General features: G+C 38.4%; 1 protein-coding gene across 2 annotated transcripts in view; it reads left to right on the top strand.

Annotated features, from left to right (window-relative positions):
• Nucleotides 1–17850, top strand: part of PIGG (phosphatidylinositol glycan anchor biosynthesis class G) — an 82114-nt gene that overhangs the window by 20564 nt on the left and 43700 nt on the right. For both annotated transcript variants that reach the window (XM_054284927.1, XM_054284935.1), the window contains 2 exons: nt 2104–2385; nt 9454–9911. In XM_054284927.1, coding sequence (XP_054140902.1) covers nt 2104–2385; nt 9454–9911 — 740 coding nt within the window. The remainder of the gene's footprint in view (nt 1–2103; nt 2386–9453; nt 9912–17850) is intronic.

The following is a 17850-nucleotide window of genomic DNA, read 5'->3' as shown; positions in this document are numbered from 1 at the left end:
CCTCCTATTTTTAAGTGACTTTACTGCATTAGGAAAAAGAAAAAGAGTCTGGCAAGTAAATCCCTAGCTGTTCCTCTTTATCTAATATTGAGTATAGCTGCTCCAAACAGGCAATACCTTATATGGAAAATTCTCACAGTTCCAGGAATTGTTCCTTGTACTGATAGATTTAGAGCCCTGAAATAAATACTTGCTGTAGGGTTACCTCTTCATATCTCCTGTAGTTACAAGGATAAGATATACCGAATCTTTAATTTTAAGTGGATCTCTCCAAGTGATGTTTTGGGGAAAATTCAAGTACTGGGTCTCCTTTGTCCTGGCAGGGCTCTGTGCCTTGTCTCCCATGCACTGCTCTCTGCATACAGAGAGATTCTGAAATGGCTTTCTGGTAGAGTGCTCAGTGGGGTTAGTCACTCTGCTGATCACTTCACAGGAATGAGTTCCACGGTGCCCTTGGGTGGATGGGATGGTAGGTTCTGTTCCTGCTCTACAGATGGAAGATCTGGAGGTTCAAAGTTCAGTGCAAAGCTGAAGGTGCATGTCTTTCTTTGTTCCTTTATTTTCAGAACCTGTGCATTCAAGTTGTTGAATGTTACTTTCGATTTTTTTTTTTTTGGACTGCAGTTGTAGATGCTTACTATTTCTTGAAAACAAATCTTAGGTGTTATACACAATCAGTCTTCATCAAAGAAATATGCAGCTACTAACCACAGAAATTTTTGTTGAGAAGTGTATGCTTAGTGTAGCTGTAAGACTCCAGCAAAATGGCTGGAGTTGTTTATTTTCTCCAGTGCAACACTAAAGAAACTGCCTTGCTTTCCAAAATGTTTTTGCCTTGATATTGATTTTCCACCTTCACGGAATAAATAAGAGTAGAGAAACTCAGATGTCTCTTCAAACTACATTATGCTATAAATGCCATTTATCCTGTACTTAGGATGAGGAGAATACCTCTGAGACGTGAACTGATAACAGTGCATTTGTTCAAAAGACCTAAATTTAGTTTGGTAGATACCTACAGTTTCAGCATTTTCCTGCCATGAGTGCTGTTTTGGTTTTAAGTGATGGGCTGAAATGTAAGACTTAAGCCATAACTGCATATTTTCATAACCAAATGAAATATGCAGTAGAATATGAAGAAACAGCAGACTGTTGCAAAGCTTTTTTTTTGTCTACTTTATTATGTCTCACTGTAGTGTGGGAAAAATTTTAGGCATAGGTCTTCACAAGTGACAGTGAAAGATTACAGGTTGACAGTGGTCTGATATAGTTATTTTTGTTTTGATTTCTTTTAATCTTGCTCTCGCACCAGCTTATTGAGGTCAGTCTAGTCCTAGCTCCATCTCTGCAGCTTGCAAACATTTCAGCGTGTGGCTGAAATTTCCCACTTTTTGGTAAAGATTTGTATACGAGTTGCAGAAAGTTTCTTTGTGTTGATCATCTCTGCTGCCACAGTTATGTAAGAGAAAACTTGGAATTCTGCGTGATCCTTGTGCAGGTCAGAGCAAAGTGAAAGTAAAACCGATAAGTTCAGCTAAGATCAGGAGAGATAAAAGAAGTACTGGGAGAAGTCATAAACTAGAAATTCAGTGTACACTTGTGTGATGGTATGAGAACTTCCCCTCGTTCGGGAAGCTATTTAGCTCAGCAGGATCTCATACATATGTATTTCTCATACAGGAAATAAATTGCCTTTGACAGAATGTATTAACTTCAGGCATTTACAGGTGACAAACAATGGGTCAAATTTGCTTGCTTAGGAGCTATTTTGATACTGGGAGTTCAAGATCTTTTACAGGGAATGAAGGTCATACATATGATTGGTTGCCACAGGTGAGGAGGCAAATGATGATTTATTAAACTTGGTAACTTGTGTGTTTAAGCCCTTGATAAATGAAAAGACAATATTGGGTTCTCCCATTTATATGGTAATATCCTACTGGGGGAAAAGAATTCCAACATAATTCTTCATAGCTTTTTTTACAAAGTATGCATATTAGCATAGTGACATGGATGACAGCAGCATGATTTTTTATGTGAATTCTTAGTGTATGCTTTAGCTAACCCCAATTTTCAAAGTATTAATTCTCCTTTTTTTTCTAGGTTCTGATACTGCTTTTGCTCAGTGTTCCAAAAGCCTTGAGCAAGCGGGCAGAATTTGAAGTGCCCCTCTCCCCTCCACTGTTCTCTCTGCTGTTTTACTTGATGTGTCTGATGCTGTGTGCTGTTCATGTCATTGTATGCACATCAGCAGAAAGTTTGTGCTATTTCTGCAGTATGTCCTGGTTAACAGCAGTTGGAGTGATGATGCTGATTTCTGCACTCATGTGTGGTATTTTATCTGCTGTTGCAAAGATCTTAGAGAATTACAGACTTCCACCGAAGGTGAGAGTGTGCATTAATTGTGTTTCAAAATGTTTTATCTTTCATGTACTGTCTTCTATCTTCCATAATATTGTCAGTTAAAATGGTGTTTTCTCTGCGTGTGCTTAAAGAAATTCTTATTTGTAATGTAATATGAATATGTATTATTATTTAAAATTGTAATTGAAATGTGTTGTTGTTGCTGTGGCATGATACTGACCTGATGAAGATCTAAGAAGTGTTTTTTTTGACATGATTTGAAGAATTTTTTTAAAATATTGTACAGTATTTTCTGGTTGACTTTATGAGATTGGAAACAGTTATGCATTGTACAAATCCTATGCTTTTACATAGTTAGGTTTCACAATTGCAATTAAAACAAGATGTAAAATGCTTTACAACAATATGAACAAAGGAAAAGTGATGATACAACAGAGAGTAATGCTGTAAGTATTCCTTTTCTTGTATTGGTGTTACTAATGTTTGGGTTTTTTTAAATAGTTTTGAAAATGCAACAGAGAGAGATAATTTAATCTGTCTTTTCTACTTTTTAAGCTTAAGAAATAGAGTTTGTTAAAATCTTCGGAGTTCTTGAAGTGTTCTCAGTGTGAGGAGTTAACTTCTCTATGTTACTTGATGAGTTTTATTGTTTGTGTTCTGTAGAATACAGGTAATTTAAAGGAAAGAGAATTTGCAATGCCTTTTCTTGCACTATGAAACTTTGTGTACTAAGACCTGTCTGTCAGATCATAAAATAAGCTTCTAGCTGTTTTTTCTACTGCTTGTTAGTCATATTTTTCAAAGGTCTCTAATGTTCAATAGCTTCACTGCTCATAGTACTCCATTTGATGGTGCAGCCTCTGTGCAGTACAGTCCTTCATCAGTCTGTTTCGTAGAATCAAGCTTGGGGGTTTAGTACCTTTTTTTAGTGTCTGACAAAATATGGCAAGTACATTGCTTTTATGATATGACAACATGCTCTATCAAGGAAAAGAGCAAACTTTCCAACTTGAAGAAACATTTTGTAACAGCTATATTTCCTACAATTCCGAAAATTCAGAATTCCTGAGTAAAGATTTATTTTGCAGTCTGTGCAGATATGTGCTATAATTCCTGAGTGTAGATTTAAATTCTTATAAGTAGGGTTGCTAATATATTTTATTCAAACTATGCCAGATTATAATTTTGTTTCCATAATTTCTGACTAGCTGTTTTTTTTTCTTAGAAAAAGAAGAAAAATATGATCTTGAAATAAGTATTAATGCTTCACTGTAGAAATCTCACATGTACTTGGTGTGCAATGACAAACACAACTATGAAAGATAAACTTGTTTTTCATCTTGTTACTAGGTTTTCTAATTTTAGTAAACAATAGAAATCTAAATACGATGCATTTTGTGGACCTGCATAAAATTTACGTACATACCACTTCAGTAGCATGGAAAGCAATTGCAAGAGATGATACATTTCTTCTCCAGGTGGATAGTCTCAAAGAATCACAGAATGATAGAATGGTCTGGGTTGGAAGGGATACAAAAGATCATCTGGTTCCAAATCCCTTCCATGGGCAGGGACACCTTCCACTGGACCAGGTGCTCAGAGCTCTGTCTAGCCTGACCCTGTTGGGGCATCCACAGCTTCTCTGGGCAACAAGTTCTAGTGTCTCACTACCCTCAGACCATCTGCTTCAAGTTGATAATACACGAATGAGATTTTCAGCAATGTTTTCCAGGTTTGTTTGTATGTTTGTTTTTCCAGGGCTGGGGCAGATAGAAATAAAAAATATTGGATTCTCCATCCCAGGCTGGTCTTGTGATTTTATTCCTACCTTAAATATATCTGAAAATGGGGACGCTTAAGTAAATCTTATGAAGTTTGGTAGTAGTAATTGTGGTTGGGCAGATATGACTTTATATTCAGACCAGTAGAAATACATTTTTGTCATCCTGTCTTCACTCCTATTCCATAGGTGACTGAATTACTGGATGTATCTCATCACATCAGTCAGGGAGGCTTTGTTGTGTCTGTTCAAGTTCCAAACAAAGCTTGAAATATTTCTTGGGTTCAGTTAGTATGTGCCTTCATTCCAGATATGTGTAAAAGCAGTGACTTGGTTCTGAGTAACATTTTTATCAGTCTCAAGGCTGTTGTAGAATGATGTGGTAGGGTTTTTTTTGGGTCTGCTTAGACAAATACAGAGTCTGGAGAAGGTGAAAGGAGCAGTGTATAAATCTGGCGCTGCTTGTCATGAAGATGTGTTCCAAATGTTCATCTACCTCTTTCATGCCCTTTCCAGTAGAATGCCTAGGTTTCAGGGAGAAATGGGTTGTTTTCATATGCTGTGTGTTGATCTCGAGGGGCCTTCTGTGTGAGTTGTGAGTATCACTTATGCTAAAATATCTCTGAATCCAAGTGTTTTGTGACCTGTGCATCTCCATATTGTGAATCTGCCTGTGGAGTCCACTTCTGACAGAATTCTGAAGCTCTCATCTTCTGATGGTGGGAATAGAATCCTGAATCTTGGCCTTTCTGGTTAAAAAAAAAAAAAAGCTAAAAAGCCTTTTCTAAGCTCAAGCTATACGATAAAATGCAGGTATTCTAAAAGTAATTAAGATAAGCTCTCCTGTTAATAGCTTCAGAGCTTTTTTCCTTTAAATTGTTTCCGTTCTCTTCTAAAGATTTCTCTGAAGTGCTTCTCATTTGTAATGCTTTTTTTTCCCCACTGTGGCTGAATATAGAAACTGATTACCAAGTTCATGAATTTTCTGAAGACCAGTGCAGGGAGTGTTAGCATCTGCTTCCTGATGGTTATTTATAGATTCTGATTGCTGTGTTTCTAGCAGAACCAGTCCCTTCTTTTAGTGATACTTCAGGCTTTAAATAGTTCTGCAGCCCTTTATGAATTCCAGAAAATTGTTTAAAATTTTAACTTCTTGTTCATAGTTTCACTGTAAGTGCTTGGTAGTTGATATAAGCATGGTATTTACTACTACTAATTGTGGGGTTTTTTTTCCCTGTTTCTGTTAGAAACAAAAACTAACCATTTTTTTGAACTAGAATACAGAAGTTAAGGCTTGTCAAGTAGAGATTTTGAGAATTTTCATTATGCAGAATTATAGTGGGTTTTCATCACATATACAAAATGTCCTTCTTTCAGTTTATTTTAAAGCACCTGTTCATATAACAGTAGTTCTGATTTTCCTCCTTTTTTTGATATTCTTGATGAATTGAACAATGTTACATTTTTATGCAATTGCACCTAAAATACTTTTGTCATTTTCTGATCTGGGGAGAAAAAGCTGATTGGGTAGTGTCTTTACCAGGTAGTGTTCAAAAATTATCCCAAACTGCTGTGAAAATGTAGGAGCAAGTGTGATCTGTAGTACTATGTCATGGAAAAGTTACCATCATAGAGAATCATGGGTTCAGGGAGCTCAAGTATCAGAAGGGAACATAATGATAAGTGTTTAAATTGTGAGTGATGGTGAGCATGAAAAATAAAATGTTTCTCCTCTGAAAAGTAGTTGCAGAATTTCTCAGGCATTAGCTGTAGATGGTTAATCACACAAAAAAAAAAGGTAACTGGAATAAGCCTTAGAGTGCAGGAGGCTTTATTTCAAAGTGAAGAAGTTTCAAAATTTAATGATCAAAGGTGCATGTACTCTGTCATTTATGTAGTGACACTTTTGCAAGCTGGCAAGGTATGTTCAAAGATGGGGCAGAGAGGTCAGTTTCCATGTTGCTTAAATATTAGTGCTGATACATCAGTTGTTAAAGTTGCCTTGGCTTGGGAGATGATATGTTTACATCATTTGAAGCCTGGCATTTAAAGATTTCTAAACAAAAGCTTTTGTTTGAAGTTTTTTTGCCAAGATACCAAACAAACTGAGAGTAATACTGTTTTTTTAGTGTCTGGAGTGTCACCTGAGTTCCTGAGGGCTGGAAATGTTCAGCAGCTGGAAAAACATAGCTGTGAATATCAGAGTAAGACCTACATTTCAATGCCTTTAAACCAAATCTAAAAAATAGGTACAATCTAAAAAATCGAAGGTTAGACTGTATATGACACCATACTCATGGCATTCGTAATAAGGCACAGTTAATACATAAGGAATTAGAAGTAAATGTAGAAAACCTTGATGAAGATATTTCTAGAATTTCTGAAGATTATCAGGGCTCGGGAGATTATAATTTGCATCATAATTTTTAATTTTGCATAGTGATTTAACTCTGATCTGAGATGTGGTTTATCAGTAAATGTCATTGGATTTTAATCCTTTGATGTAAATAGGAGTAATTTTTTTCTCTTTTCACTGAAGTTAGGAGAGACAAGCAGGCAAGAAATACAGATTTCTGATCCTGGGACATGTCACATTAATGCCATCATTTTAATGAGGTTTTTGTATGTTCCCCATTGATAATGCATCACTTCTTCAGTTTTCACATCGGTTGCTGACAGAAACCAGATACAAGAGACCAGTCCTTCGATGGATTTTATGTTATGTCTTACAAAGAAGACAAATTATATCATGGACTTTTTCATTCTCATTTATTTAGGATCTCAGATTCCTTTGTCTCTGCAAGCTGATGGTGCTTACATGCTCGTTTGTTTAGTTAGCCAAGATCTTTAAGGTCAGCATGATAGAATTATTGGGATTTAAACTTGCTGAAGATCCATCATGTACTGTTCTTGTCTCAGCTTTGTGAATTTCATGCTCTTTGGTCTTTGCAGAGACTACCTTGTCCTTTTGTTCCAAATACCAGCTTATGGTATTTGCTTTTCAGAATAGAGTACTAAACAAACCTGAGTTTGTTCTTCCACCAAAGAAATTTCAAATGCTAGTAAATTTAGATTGAACCTGGGCATTTTTTCCTGATTATTGGTATTTTTCTCTCCATTATTGTTGTGTGTAACCTCATGAAGACTTTTTTGGTTGTGTGGGGTTTTGTTTGTATGTTTGTTTGTGTTGTTGTGTTGTGTTGGTTTTTGTTTTAAGTTAAATGAGTTTGATGTAATGTATTCTTTAAGAACACAAGAAATGAAGAGGTGAATAGGTCATAATTGTAGTTATAGCTCCTGCATTCTTTCACATCCATCTCATTAAATTTCAATTTTGCAAAAGTTATTTTTTTCCTAAAGCAAAGTTTTTTTTTTCCTAAAGCAAAACTTTTTCCTAAAAAAGTTTTTTTTTCCTAATAACATTAACTATCTTCTTGCATCATGTGTTTGTTGTCCTCTCAGTGTTACATTGTCTTGCTTATTGACAAAAATACATATGCTGCTGTCAGTAAGTCATAAACACAAATGATACTTGCATTTAAGATGCTCAGAGCTACTTGTATTGTTTATACCTGCGTACTTATTATTGGCTCAAAGGTCAGTTTGGTTTGATTTTCTATTAACATGACTTAAACTGTGCAGGTATAATAGTACACTGTGCATCTTTTAATTTAGTAGTTTCTCTGTGAAATATATCCCTGTGAATATTCAAGATTTTTAAAAAAGTTTTTTCATAGGTCAGATGTAGGAGGATGATGTAGTTAAAATACGCAGTTAAAGAAATGAATGTGAAAGTAGTTTCAGATATCTTTGTTCTGAAGTAAAAATGGCATGCAGTAATTTCAGTCTGGCTTCTAAATTTTTGATTCACTAGGTGCTTCAAATACATTATAAGAGATTCTGCATAATATTCTGTAATAGTGCAAAATTAGATAAAATAAAACAGTAATGTGTGACAGTGCATTGACAGTGTCTTTCCCAAAATTCTTCACAAGCATGTATGCTAGCCTATTCATTAAGGTATTGTTAGGAAGCTCCTGGTGGTTCCACTGTCCTCTGGTTCTTGCTTTTACTTGCTCTGGTCTCAAGTTTTTGACATACAGTCTTGTCCCCAGCTACTCGCAGTTGCATCTTGAAACACCCACAAGGTGGGACAGGGAATGGGGTTGAACAGAATATAGGAGAGGATTTAGTAAGAGAGGATAGACCACAGTGACCAGGCACAGGGCTCAGCCTGACATGTGCACTGGCTCCTGCTTTTATGTAACTGAATCCTTTCTCCTTTCCCTTCTTACTTTGCCCCTGCTTCCAGCATGTTCCTCACCACCCCCTCTTCCCCACCCTTGACATTCTTGAAGCTCTCTTTAATGAGTTGGTACAGATCCACAGGCACTCTCAGATATCTGTAACGCCCATGTGCTGTCACTTCTCCCTTATCTGTTACAGAGTCCAGACTGATGCTCTTCAGAGCTGTGCCTGTGATTTCTTACTGGCCTGTCAGTTAATGGCTGAAGAGTTTTGGTCATCTTTATGATCTTCCTTAGTGCATACTTACCATGGTTGTGTCTCTCTGTGGTCTTTTTATGGCTTTCTTTATGTGCTGAAATGGTTCTTTACTTGATAACAGCAATAAACTGGGTACTCTCAACTTCCTCATGCCCTTAGGCTTTCTCTTTAGCCCTACCATTGGAGGTAGTAATGGTAAGGCAATTCCAATTAGCTGCTGAGAACAGGAAATTGAGCTAATGAAGGCATTAGACAAAAAATATTGTGGTTTTAGATAAGCATAGTTTGTAAAGTAAGTAATAGATGGTTTAAAGTAGATGTTATGATGAAAGACGCATTTCAAGCTAAGCAAGGTCATGGGGTGCCACCAGGCAGCTTTGTTAGCTTGAGTAGTGAAGGCTGTCACTGCATTGAGTTGAAGATATCACAGATTTCAACTACTAGAAAATTACCTATTATCTGTATCTCAAGATTTCTGCCGGATTTCTATTTTTACTTCTACAAATATGCAACAGGGCATGAACTTCTTTTGAACCTTCTGTTACAGAGTGGTAGGGAATCTTAATCTGTAAAGTTGTGATGATTATTCATAGAGAAGTTTTATTCCTTAAACAGAATGCAGTTTTAAAAATCATTACTACATTGTAGTGCTGAGTATGCTTCACTGACATTTTGAATTTCTAAAGATAGATATAAGTTATCCTGCTATTTATTTTGTTTTCATTGGTGGATACATACAAGTGAAAGTTTTACATACTTTTTCACCACTGCTTTTTTGGTGTTTTGTTTTTTTTTTTTTTCAGAATCCTGTTGCTTCCAGTTATAGCTGGTCAGAAATAGATGTCCTGATTCTGGCTGGAACTATTGGCCATGTTTTGAGTTTGGGGGCAAGCAGTTTTATAGAAGAGGAACATCAAACGTGGTATTTTCTTATCAATACACTTTGTTTGGTGCTGTGTCAGGAACTTTGTAGAAATAATTTTCTTCTGAAAGAATGTGACCCTCAACATAGCTCCAATGTGAAACAAAATTTTGATAGTATCGAGGAATCCTCTGAGTGCAAGAATATAGACATTCCAGCAGCAAGTAATTCAAAACTGGGCAAGGCTACCTCTTCCTCTGAATTCATAAAAGGATCAGATAAGTGGATAAGCTTAGCAACTCCATGGATCATCCTTATTTGCTGTCGGCTGCTTCGATCCTTGAATCAGACAGGTGTTCAGTGGGCTCATCGGCCAGACTTTGGACACTGGTTGACAAGGTTGGTATCTGATTTGTTGTCACACTTTCTGCCTTATTTAAAAATTACTGTGTGTTGAATTTGGTGGAATATGTATTTTTCTATATGGTCTCTGATCAGGAAGTGCTGCAAACAAGCAGATAAATGGTGAAGTGACATAAGGAATTTTTTCACTTCTATTTCATGCAGGAGTAATTCCTTGTGTACTATCAATAGTTTATAATCTTTGCCCTGCACCATGACATACCTAATTAATGCCAATTATACATGATAGGTTTATCAGAAGCAAAAAGTAAATATTTTCCATGTGTAAGTCAACAGTGTCTGGTTTGAGAAATTAAAAATTGCTTAATAGAATTAAACTTGAAATTCAGGCAGGAAGGTTCTGCATAATTCCAAACTTTCTGAAGTCACAGGAGAAGATGCCGCACATAGAATTCTTCCTTGTCTATCACATGCTTGTAATGTGTGGGTGAAAAGCTGAAGGAATTTATTGAGTGTAATATGATAAACATGAAAGGGATTTTTTATAACTGAAAGAACAGCAGAGAAAGGCTTCTGCTTTTTCTAATGCCTTTCGGTATTTTTAAGGACTAAAGTTATTATTCAGTGATACTTGAACTGTCTCATGTACTTCAGTTAGTGGATAGAGATGCAATACTTTTTGACTATCTAGTCAATGTTTTGCAAACAGCAGATGAAGAGGCTCTGCTGTGTAAGATAAATAGATTTCTTGCCAGTATTTTACAACACGTGGATGAAATGTCATTCATCATTCATTAAAAATGACATGAGGAAATGGACTAATATGAGACTTTTTATTTATTGGCAGCCTCACAGATGAAATGCTAATTGCAGTGACAGGCATAAGTGCTGAAAGACATGAGTTATGAGGGAATTTATTGCATTATAGCAGTTGTTCTATACCAGAGTGTTGCAGACATCTTTTATGAAAAATCCTTTCCTTAGGATTTTTCCTCCTGAGAAGCTGAGAGGCCTCAGGAACAAAATGTAAACATTGATTATCTGCTGCTGTGGAGTGCAACAGGTGGATCTTTGATTGGCCCATGTTAGATGGTTGTAATTAGTGGCCAATCACAGCCCAGCTGGCTCGGACAGAGAGCCGAGCCACAAACCTTTGTTACCATTTTTTGCTAGCCTTCTGATGAAACCTTTTCTTCTATTCTTTTAGTATAGTTTTAATGTAATATATATCATAAAATAATAAATCAAGCCTTCTGAAACGTGGAGTCAGATCCTCGTCTCTTCCTTCATCCTAGGACCCCTGTGAACACCGTCACACCAGAGCTTTCAGCATGCATTTCTGCTCTTGAGGTCAGGAAATGAGGAAAAAATGTCATATTTCCTATATCAAGTCCATATGATAGATAACTCACTTCTTCAGTATGAGCTAAGCCAATGTGTGAGCAGGATGAGGTATGATTTGGTGTGACTGTGAGAATTTTTACAATTAATCCTGAGCATCTGCGGAAGATTTATTTGTCCAGTTATGTCCTGAGCCAGATTTTTTTCTTCAGACAGTCCTTTTCTTTGGAGTGTGGTGGTGCCACAAGGCCATGAAACAAGGACCTGATTCTCCTGCAGCTGAAAAGTTTGTTTTGTTTTAGATACATACTTTTACTCATGTGGTCTGCCAGGGATGTTTATTTACTCCTGGAAATGTTACCAGACTTATAAAAATTGTGTGTGTGTGTGTGTGTGTGGACTTAACTTTCGAAGATCCTCTCTTGCTTTAATATGCTCCCACCTCTGATTTCTTGGTGCTAAGTACGCCTGGAAAGCAGCTAAACTTTTTGTAGCTTTGGCCTGTAGGGGTCTCAGGGGGATAACACAAATGGAGTGTAGGCTGCAGATAGAGCGGGTGCTTCCTAATTTATAACAAAAGTGGGAAATCCTGTATGCCCAGCTCTAACACTAGTTGCCTGTCAGGAACTTCCAAGCAACCCATTCCGGTAAAGCGAAAGCTTTTTACATCTTTTTGGTTTACTATGGTGTTTTTGGTGCATTTTTTTGTGTTTTTTGGTGCTGTTTTGTTTGTTTGGGGTTTTTTTGTGTGTGTGTGTATCTGTGGGGTTTTTTTTGTTTTGTTTTTTTCTGGTTTTTTTTTTTTTTTTTGTTATTGTTATTGTTGCTGTTGAGGAAGAAGAGGGGAGAAGGGAGAGAGGATTCTATTTTTGTGTTTGGTTTTTGTCCCTGTGAATTGGAAGTCATGTCAATTTGAATATGTCCATATCTTTCTCTGCACTGGGTCACCCCTAACTGGAGCCATGGTTGAACCCAGGGTGAGAAATAACCTTTGTCTGTCTTTGAGTAGGGTTCTGCATGTGCAGCTCCACATGCTGTTGGTTGCCTTTGTTACAAGGGCATGTTGCATGCTGATTGTTGAGTCAGGGTCCACCCAGGCATTTAGAGTCACCTCTGAGAAGATGGTCAGCCCCCAGTCTGTCCTGATATGTGTAGCTATTCCTTCCAAGGTGCAGGACATTCCTCTTGTGCTCATTGAACTTCATAAGATCACTGGTGGGTGATTTCTCCAGGCTGTCAAGGGGCCTTTAAATGTCATCAGACCCACCTACTGTACCAACCACCCCTCCCAGTTGTGCATTGTGTGCAGACTTGCTGAAGGGGCACTGCCCCATCCCCCACATCATTAGTGGAGACGTTAAACAGTATGGGCCCCAGCGGGGGCCAATGCCCAAATCCTAGGGTTGACAGGTACTGACTGCCCTCCACGTGGACTTTGTGCTACTAACGGCAACTCTGTGAATCCAGCATTTGAGTATTTTTCAGTTTGCCTGACTGTCCACTTATCTAGCATGAGATTGCCTATGGGAATGTTATGGGAGCTGTTATGGGAGCTGGTGATCAAGGTTAAAAACCTTGTTAAGGCACAGATAAACAACAATGTGGGGTTTTTTGGGTTTTTTTAAATTTTGTGCTCTTCCACTGAGCTTGTCTCATCACAAAAATCTGTCAGGTTGATAAACTATTCTCCTTCCTAAAGCCATCACAACCCTATTATTAAAACTGTCTGCCTCCCCCTTCAGTAAGGCTGAAGAATAGCAATTAGACGTCAAAACAAAACCACCAGAATTTTACAGATTAATTTCTTCCTCTGTTCCCTGTCAAATTATGGCCTCACATTGAATATATTTGCTTAGGTCTTGAAGTAAGTAGAAGAGAAAAAATTCTATGTCTGTAGTCTTAGGCTATGACTGATTGTTTGGCTAAAGTGCTATATTTTGCCATACGAGGCAAGGAACTTGCTTTCTTTCTCCTCACCTCACTGGCCTGTATTTTACTTGTTCCTGTGTCGGTATGGTGAACCACTATGTGACTGCATAGACGTGTCTGGAAAAATAACTCAAGATGGTATGGGGAACTCTTGGCTTTCAGTTGGACTTTCACTTTTCACTCTAATTTACCATCAGTCTTGGCAGGCAATTGGGCTGACTTAGTAACAGGAATGCAGGATGGGAAATGTATACAAGTCAGCACTGCTGTTGTTGGAATTACTGTAAGAAGAGAATGTGGAAGTGTCTGCATCTTTTGAAGTGCATCCAGACAAACAGTTTTTTCTTTCTGCTGTTGTCAAGCATTCCTTACAAAACTCACTTGCCTTTCAAATCTAATTGAGAAAGAAGCAATGATTCCCTACCTTGTACTTTGGGAGGCTTAAAAACTTTATGCAACAGTTCAGAGTGTTGTGCCATGGCAGGCTAAGAGGATGTGTGATTAGGACTGTCACTGTCACAGTTCTGCTTTCTCCCTTTCATTGGTGCAACTACTTCTTCTGTGTTTAGGGACCAAATGAAAGAACTGAGCCCTGGCAGCCCTGGCACATGTTCGCTCAGGCTGCTGTGGGACTACATATTGACTTAAAACAACGGAGCAATTTTCAGCCTAACAGGAGAATATTATGTAGATGTCCATGGTGACATAAACTTCAGTTGCAATATGGAGTTAAAAGATTAGTAATATTTGAAGTATGACAATTTTTGAACTTGAATGATGGGATGTAGTTGAGTTTATGACTCTGTTATGGCTCACTGAACAAGCTTTGGAAAGGTTAGTCAATGATGCAGCTAAATCTTTACACATCCTGTGGTCTGTAAAGTGTCTGGGAATTCCTATTTGGCCAGCATGCTTACATTTTCTTTGGTCAGGGGTTTTAACATCTTTTTTTCTTCTCCTTCACATGATATTAGGGTTGTAGAGATGTCTGTTTCCCTAGTGATTTGATCAGTATTGAGATGAATAGCATGAATTAAAAGTTGGTGATAAACTGAGTTGCATAAAGCATTTACTCTTCTTCCCAAAACACATTGCTAGTCTATAAGGTTGATTGTTATTCTATTTTTAGTATTAGTTTAATTGGTGTAGTTATGTCTTAATAGCATGTTTTTTACTAGTAAGAATTAGGAACCTTACTTAGATCATGTGTGCTGTTGTTAGTTTGAGTTTGGGCTACTCAGACTTTTTCTAGCCAACCTTCTGTTTTGTCTCTAAGATAAACTAATGAACAAACAGCCCTCTTTTTTTGTTCCTCTGTATTTATTTTCTGGACATCTGTGCTCATGCTCAGACTAGGATTTTGCTTAACTAGACAGTGCTAAAGGGGCTCAGCATTTAAAACAGAGAGACTGTTGTCTAGATTTTCCTGTTTCGTGTAAGCATCAAAACACAGAAAATCAATCTACCTATAGTGTGTTGAATTTGGCTACTAGGAAAGCATTCAGCAGTGCTGAAATAAGGAAAATGTTCTTTGTTACTTGCAGACAGACTGTGAAACCCGAAAAATACTTTGATGGGACAAAAAGCAAAAGAAAATCAGACAGTAGATGAAATGAAAGAAAACATGCAATCTAAATCTTGGCTGGAAGTCAAGTTTTCTTTTTGATTGGTTGGTATTCAGTTAGCTTTATTTGGCTGTTAATCTTGGTCAGCGCTGATACTTGAAAGTATCTTCCATGTACTTCCTTCATGGAAGTGTCAGCTTGAAGAGAAGTGACAAGAAGCATCAGCATGGGAAGATGATAACATTTTCTTTAAACAATATATTAACCATCCCCAAATGCCCTTCCCCTCAAAGCTAGCACACCTTGTGATTTCTGTGTATTTGGTTGTAAAATGAAAAAAACGATTTAAAAAGACCACATCCACTTAAGTTATTAATCATGCACATTTACAATTTGTTTCACTCTATTTGTATTTGCAGTAATGAGGTGAGGTACAAACAGTGGAATAAAATGTCTTCAACCCTCCTTTTATTACCAGAAGTATGAGTGTAGACTAACAAGCTGTTACAGTAGGAAGATAGAGCCAAAGTGCTCTTTTTTCCTTCCCTTCTCACCAGATTTTCTTCTCAGGGGGCTATTGGTTCTTCACTTTCACTTTTGTGATTTGTCCAAAACCCAGGACAGGATAGCTGAGATCAGAATAGCTTGTTTGTGCTTGTATTTCTGAGAAGACTATCAAAACCATGTAGAACTTTCCATTATCTTTCAAAATATACGCTAATTACATGTGCTTTTAACTACCTAACTGTAAGAACCTTGACTGGAAAACCTTAAAACAGTAGGTGATTTGTGCTGACCTGACTTGGCTGTCTGTAAATCCTTTCCTTGCTTCGTCAGCAAATGCTATGAAGCATGCAGGTAGGGTTTTTTCCAGCAGATTTATATTATTCAAAAAAAATCCAAATAAGATCACAGGAGACTGTTACAAGAAGACCTGGACATGAGATGTGTGTTAATCCCTGTGCTAGCAGTCAAGAATGTAAACTCAATGTGTATTGAGATTTTTAGATAAAGAGACAAAGATGATGATGAGGGTGTGCTGTTTTTTATCCCTGGTTTGTCTTGCTCTCACACAATGACTAGCCAAGGAGAATATAACCAGAATGGTTAGGGTTTTCTGTAAGTGCTCATTTGAAAAGTGGCTACTAAATTAGTTAGTTATATTTTGATCATAAAGAAGATGGTGCTTGTGTTACCTTCATAGGTTGCTGCAGGAGTCCACTGTTTCTGCTCTCTCCATGTGTAGAGGAAGAATAATTGGGAGGAGAAACATCAAAACTACATTTTTTGTTTCATAGTATTCTAGATTTTGTGCTTCTCACTTTTCTCCACTGGGTTTCAGAGAATAGTTCATCTCTTGGGAATTTTGTTAAGGTGTACAAGCTACTTGACTGGGTTCTGCATGCAGAACTAACAGGACAATTTATCTGCCCTACAACCTTTCCTCCATGACTTTTCAAGCACCACACTTGGAACAGCTATTGATCAAGCTCCTGATAAAGTGTATACTGGGGAATAGGAAAGTAAACTTGTTTTTGAAGTACAATAATATTTATTAAATCAGAGATAAAACTGGAGTTTCATAAGTTATTGAATTCAATGCAGCTAACAGCCCAGGCACACTGTTGATTTCTTGAAATTAGTGATCTTTTATCATGGGATTTTGAGTTGTGGAAAACAGAAGATGGAGCCCTCAGCTCTATGGGCTATGGAAAATCTACATGTTGTTCATAACTGAAGGCAGATTTAACAAAATTAGTGGTTTTATGTTATTTGGGATACTGGGAATATTTTCAGGCATGGTGTGGTGGTTTGACCAGGAAGAAGTGGGAATTCTGGGATGCTGTGGTCAAACCAATGGATGCTCAGATTTTGATATTGGCACCTGGTGTGGCCAGTTGGGTTTGGACACACCTCTGAGAACACACAGGGGTTAAAAGCAGAGCTTTGGGCCTGGGAGGCCCTCTTGGGACTTCGAGGCAAAGAGGACAGATCGCCCGCTGCTGCTGGACGTGTGAGGGGCAGCCATGTGGTAGGCCTGGGCCTGGACAGAGATGGGGGGTGAGGAGGCCCTTGAGGATGGAAGGGTGGAGGAGCCCCAAGAGACATCGGGCAGCCACCGCCCCCCCCCCCCCCAGGAGAGAGAGAGGGAGAGCCGGTGTCTGAATTTGATAGGGGCCGGCCCAGGAAGAAAAGGGGGGGGCAATGCGGCGAGGAGGTGCCGGCCGGAGCAGCAGCGAGTGTGGGAGTGCCGGAGCTCTGGGACAGGCAGAGACTGAATTTTTAACCCCTTTCTTTCATGATTGGGACCTCGCAAAAAATGCTGATCCTCCTCAGAGCTGAATAAGAAGAGAAATAAGAGATGAGATAACCAAGGACCTGGCCCGAAGGACGTGGAGAAGGCTTGCTGAGTGGAGAGAGAGATGATTGGAGTGGCCTTTTGGCTGGACTTTTCTTGTGTAGCCATAGACTCAGTTTTATTCCTGTGACACAGAGACTGCACTTAGAGGGAGGCAGTGCCTCAGAACCAGGAGGGTTCATTGTGGGGACCCCTCGGCCCCAGGGGGTTGGAAAAAAATGGGGGGGACAGATGTCCTAAAGCAGAGACTGTGCCTTTTTGGAGTGAGACAAGGCATCCTTAAAAGACAACCCTAGAAGCAGCTCTGGTCCATGCACAGTGGTGAGAGCACTGGGCATGGAAGGAAGATGTCACAAGCGGCAAAAGGACTTTCCAGGCGGTGCCGAGTGACATGGAAGCACACGAGGTTTCAGCGTGTTTCCAGGGGAAGCCTATGGTGCAAGAATGACTCCTCTCCTCTTCATGGACTGAAGTTTGAGTATTCTAAAGGGTGGTGCCGGACTGAGAGTTGGTGATTTGGGGGAATGTATTGGATTGGGAAATTTTTGGGTGATGGGGAGGAGGAAAGTGCTTTTTGTAAGGTTTTCAATTTTTTTTCCCTTATAGGTTTTTTCTTCTTTTCTTGTAGTTTAGGTAATAAATTTTTCTTTATGTTTAAGCTGGAGCCTGCTTTGCTTATTCCTGGTCACATCTCACAGCAGACACCAGGGAGAAGGTATTCTCATGGGGGCACTGGCATTGTGCCAGGCCCAAACCATGACACATGGGTTGGCAGTTCTTG

This window comes from Melozone crissalis, unplaced genomic scaffold (assembly GCF_028551555.1).
Source record: "Melozone crissalis strain CALT ecotype California unplaced genomic scaffold, PUWL_Pcris_2 ptg000005l_1, whole genome shotgun sequence".
In the NCBI taxonomy this organism is placed as follows: domain Eukaryota; kingdom Metazoa; phylum Chordata; class Aves; order Passeriformes; family Passerellidae; genus Melozone; species Melozone crissalis.
This window is presented reverse-complemented; position numbering and strand designations above follow the sequence as displayed.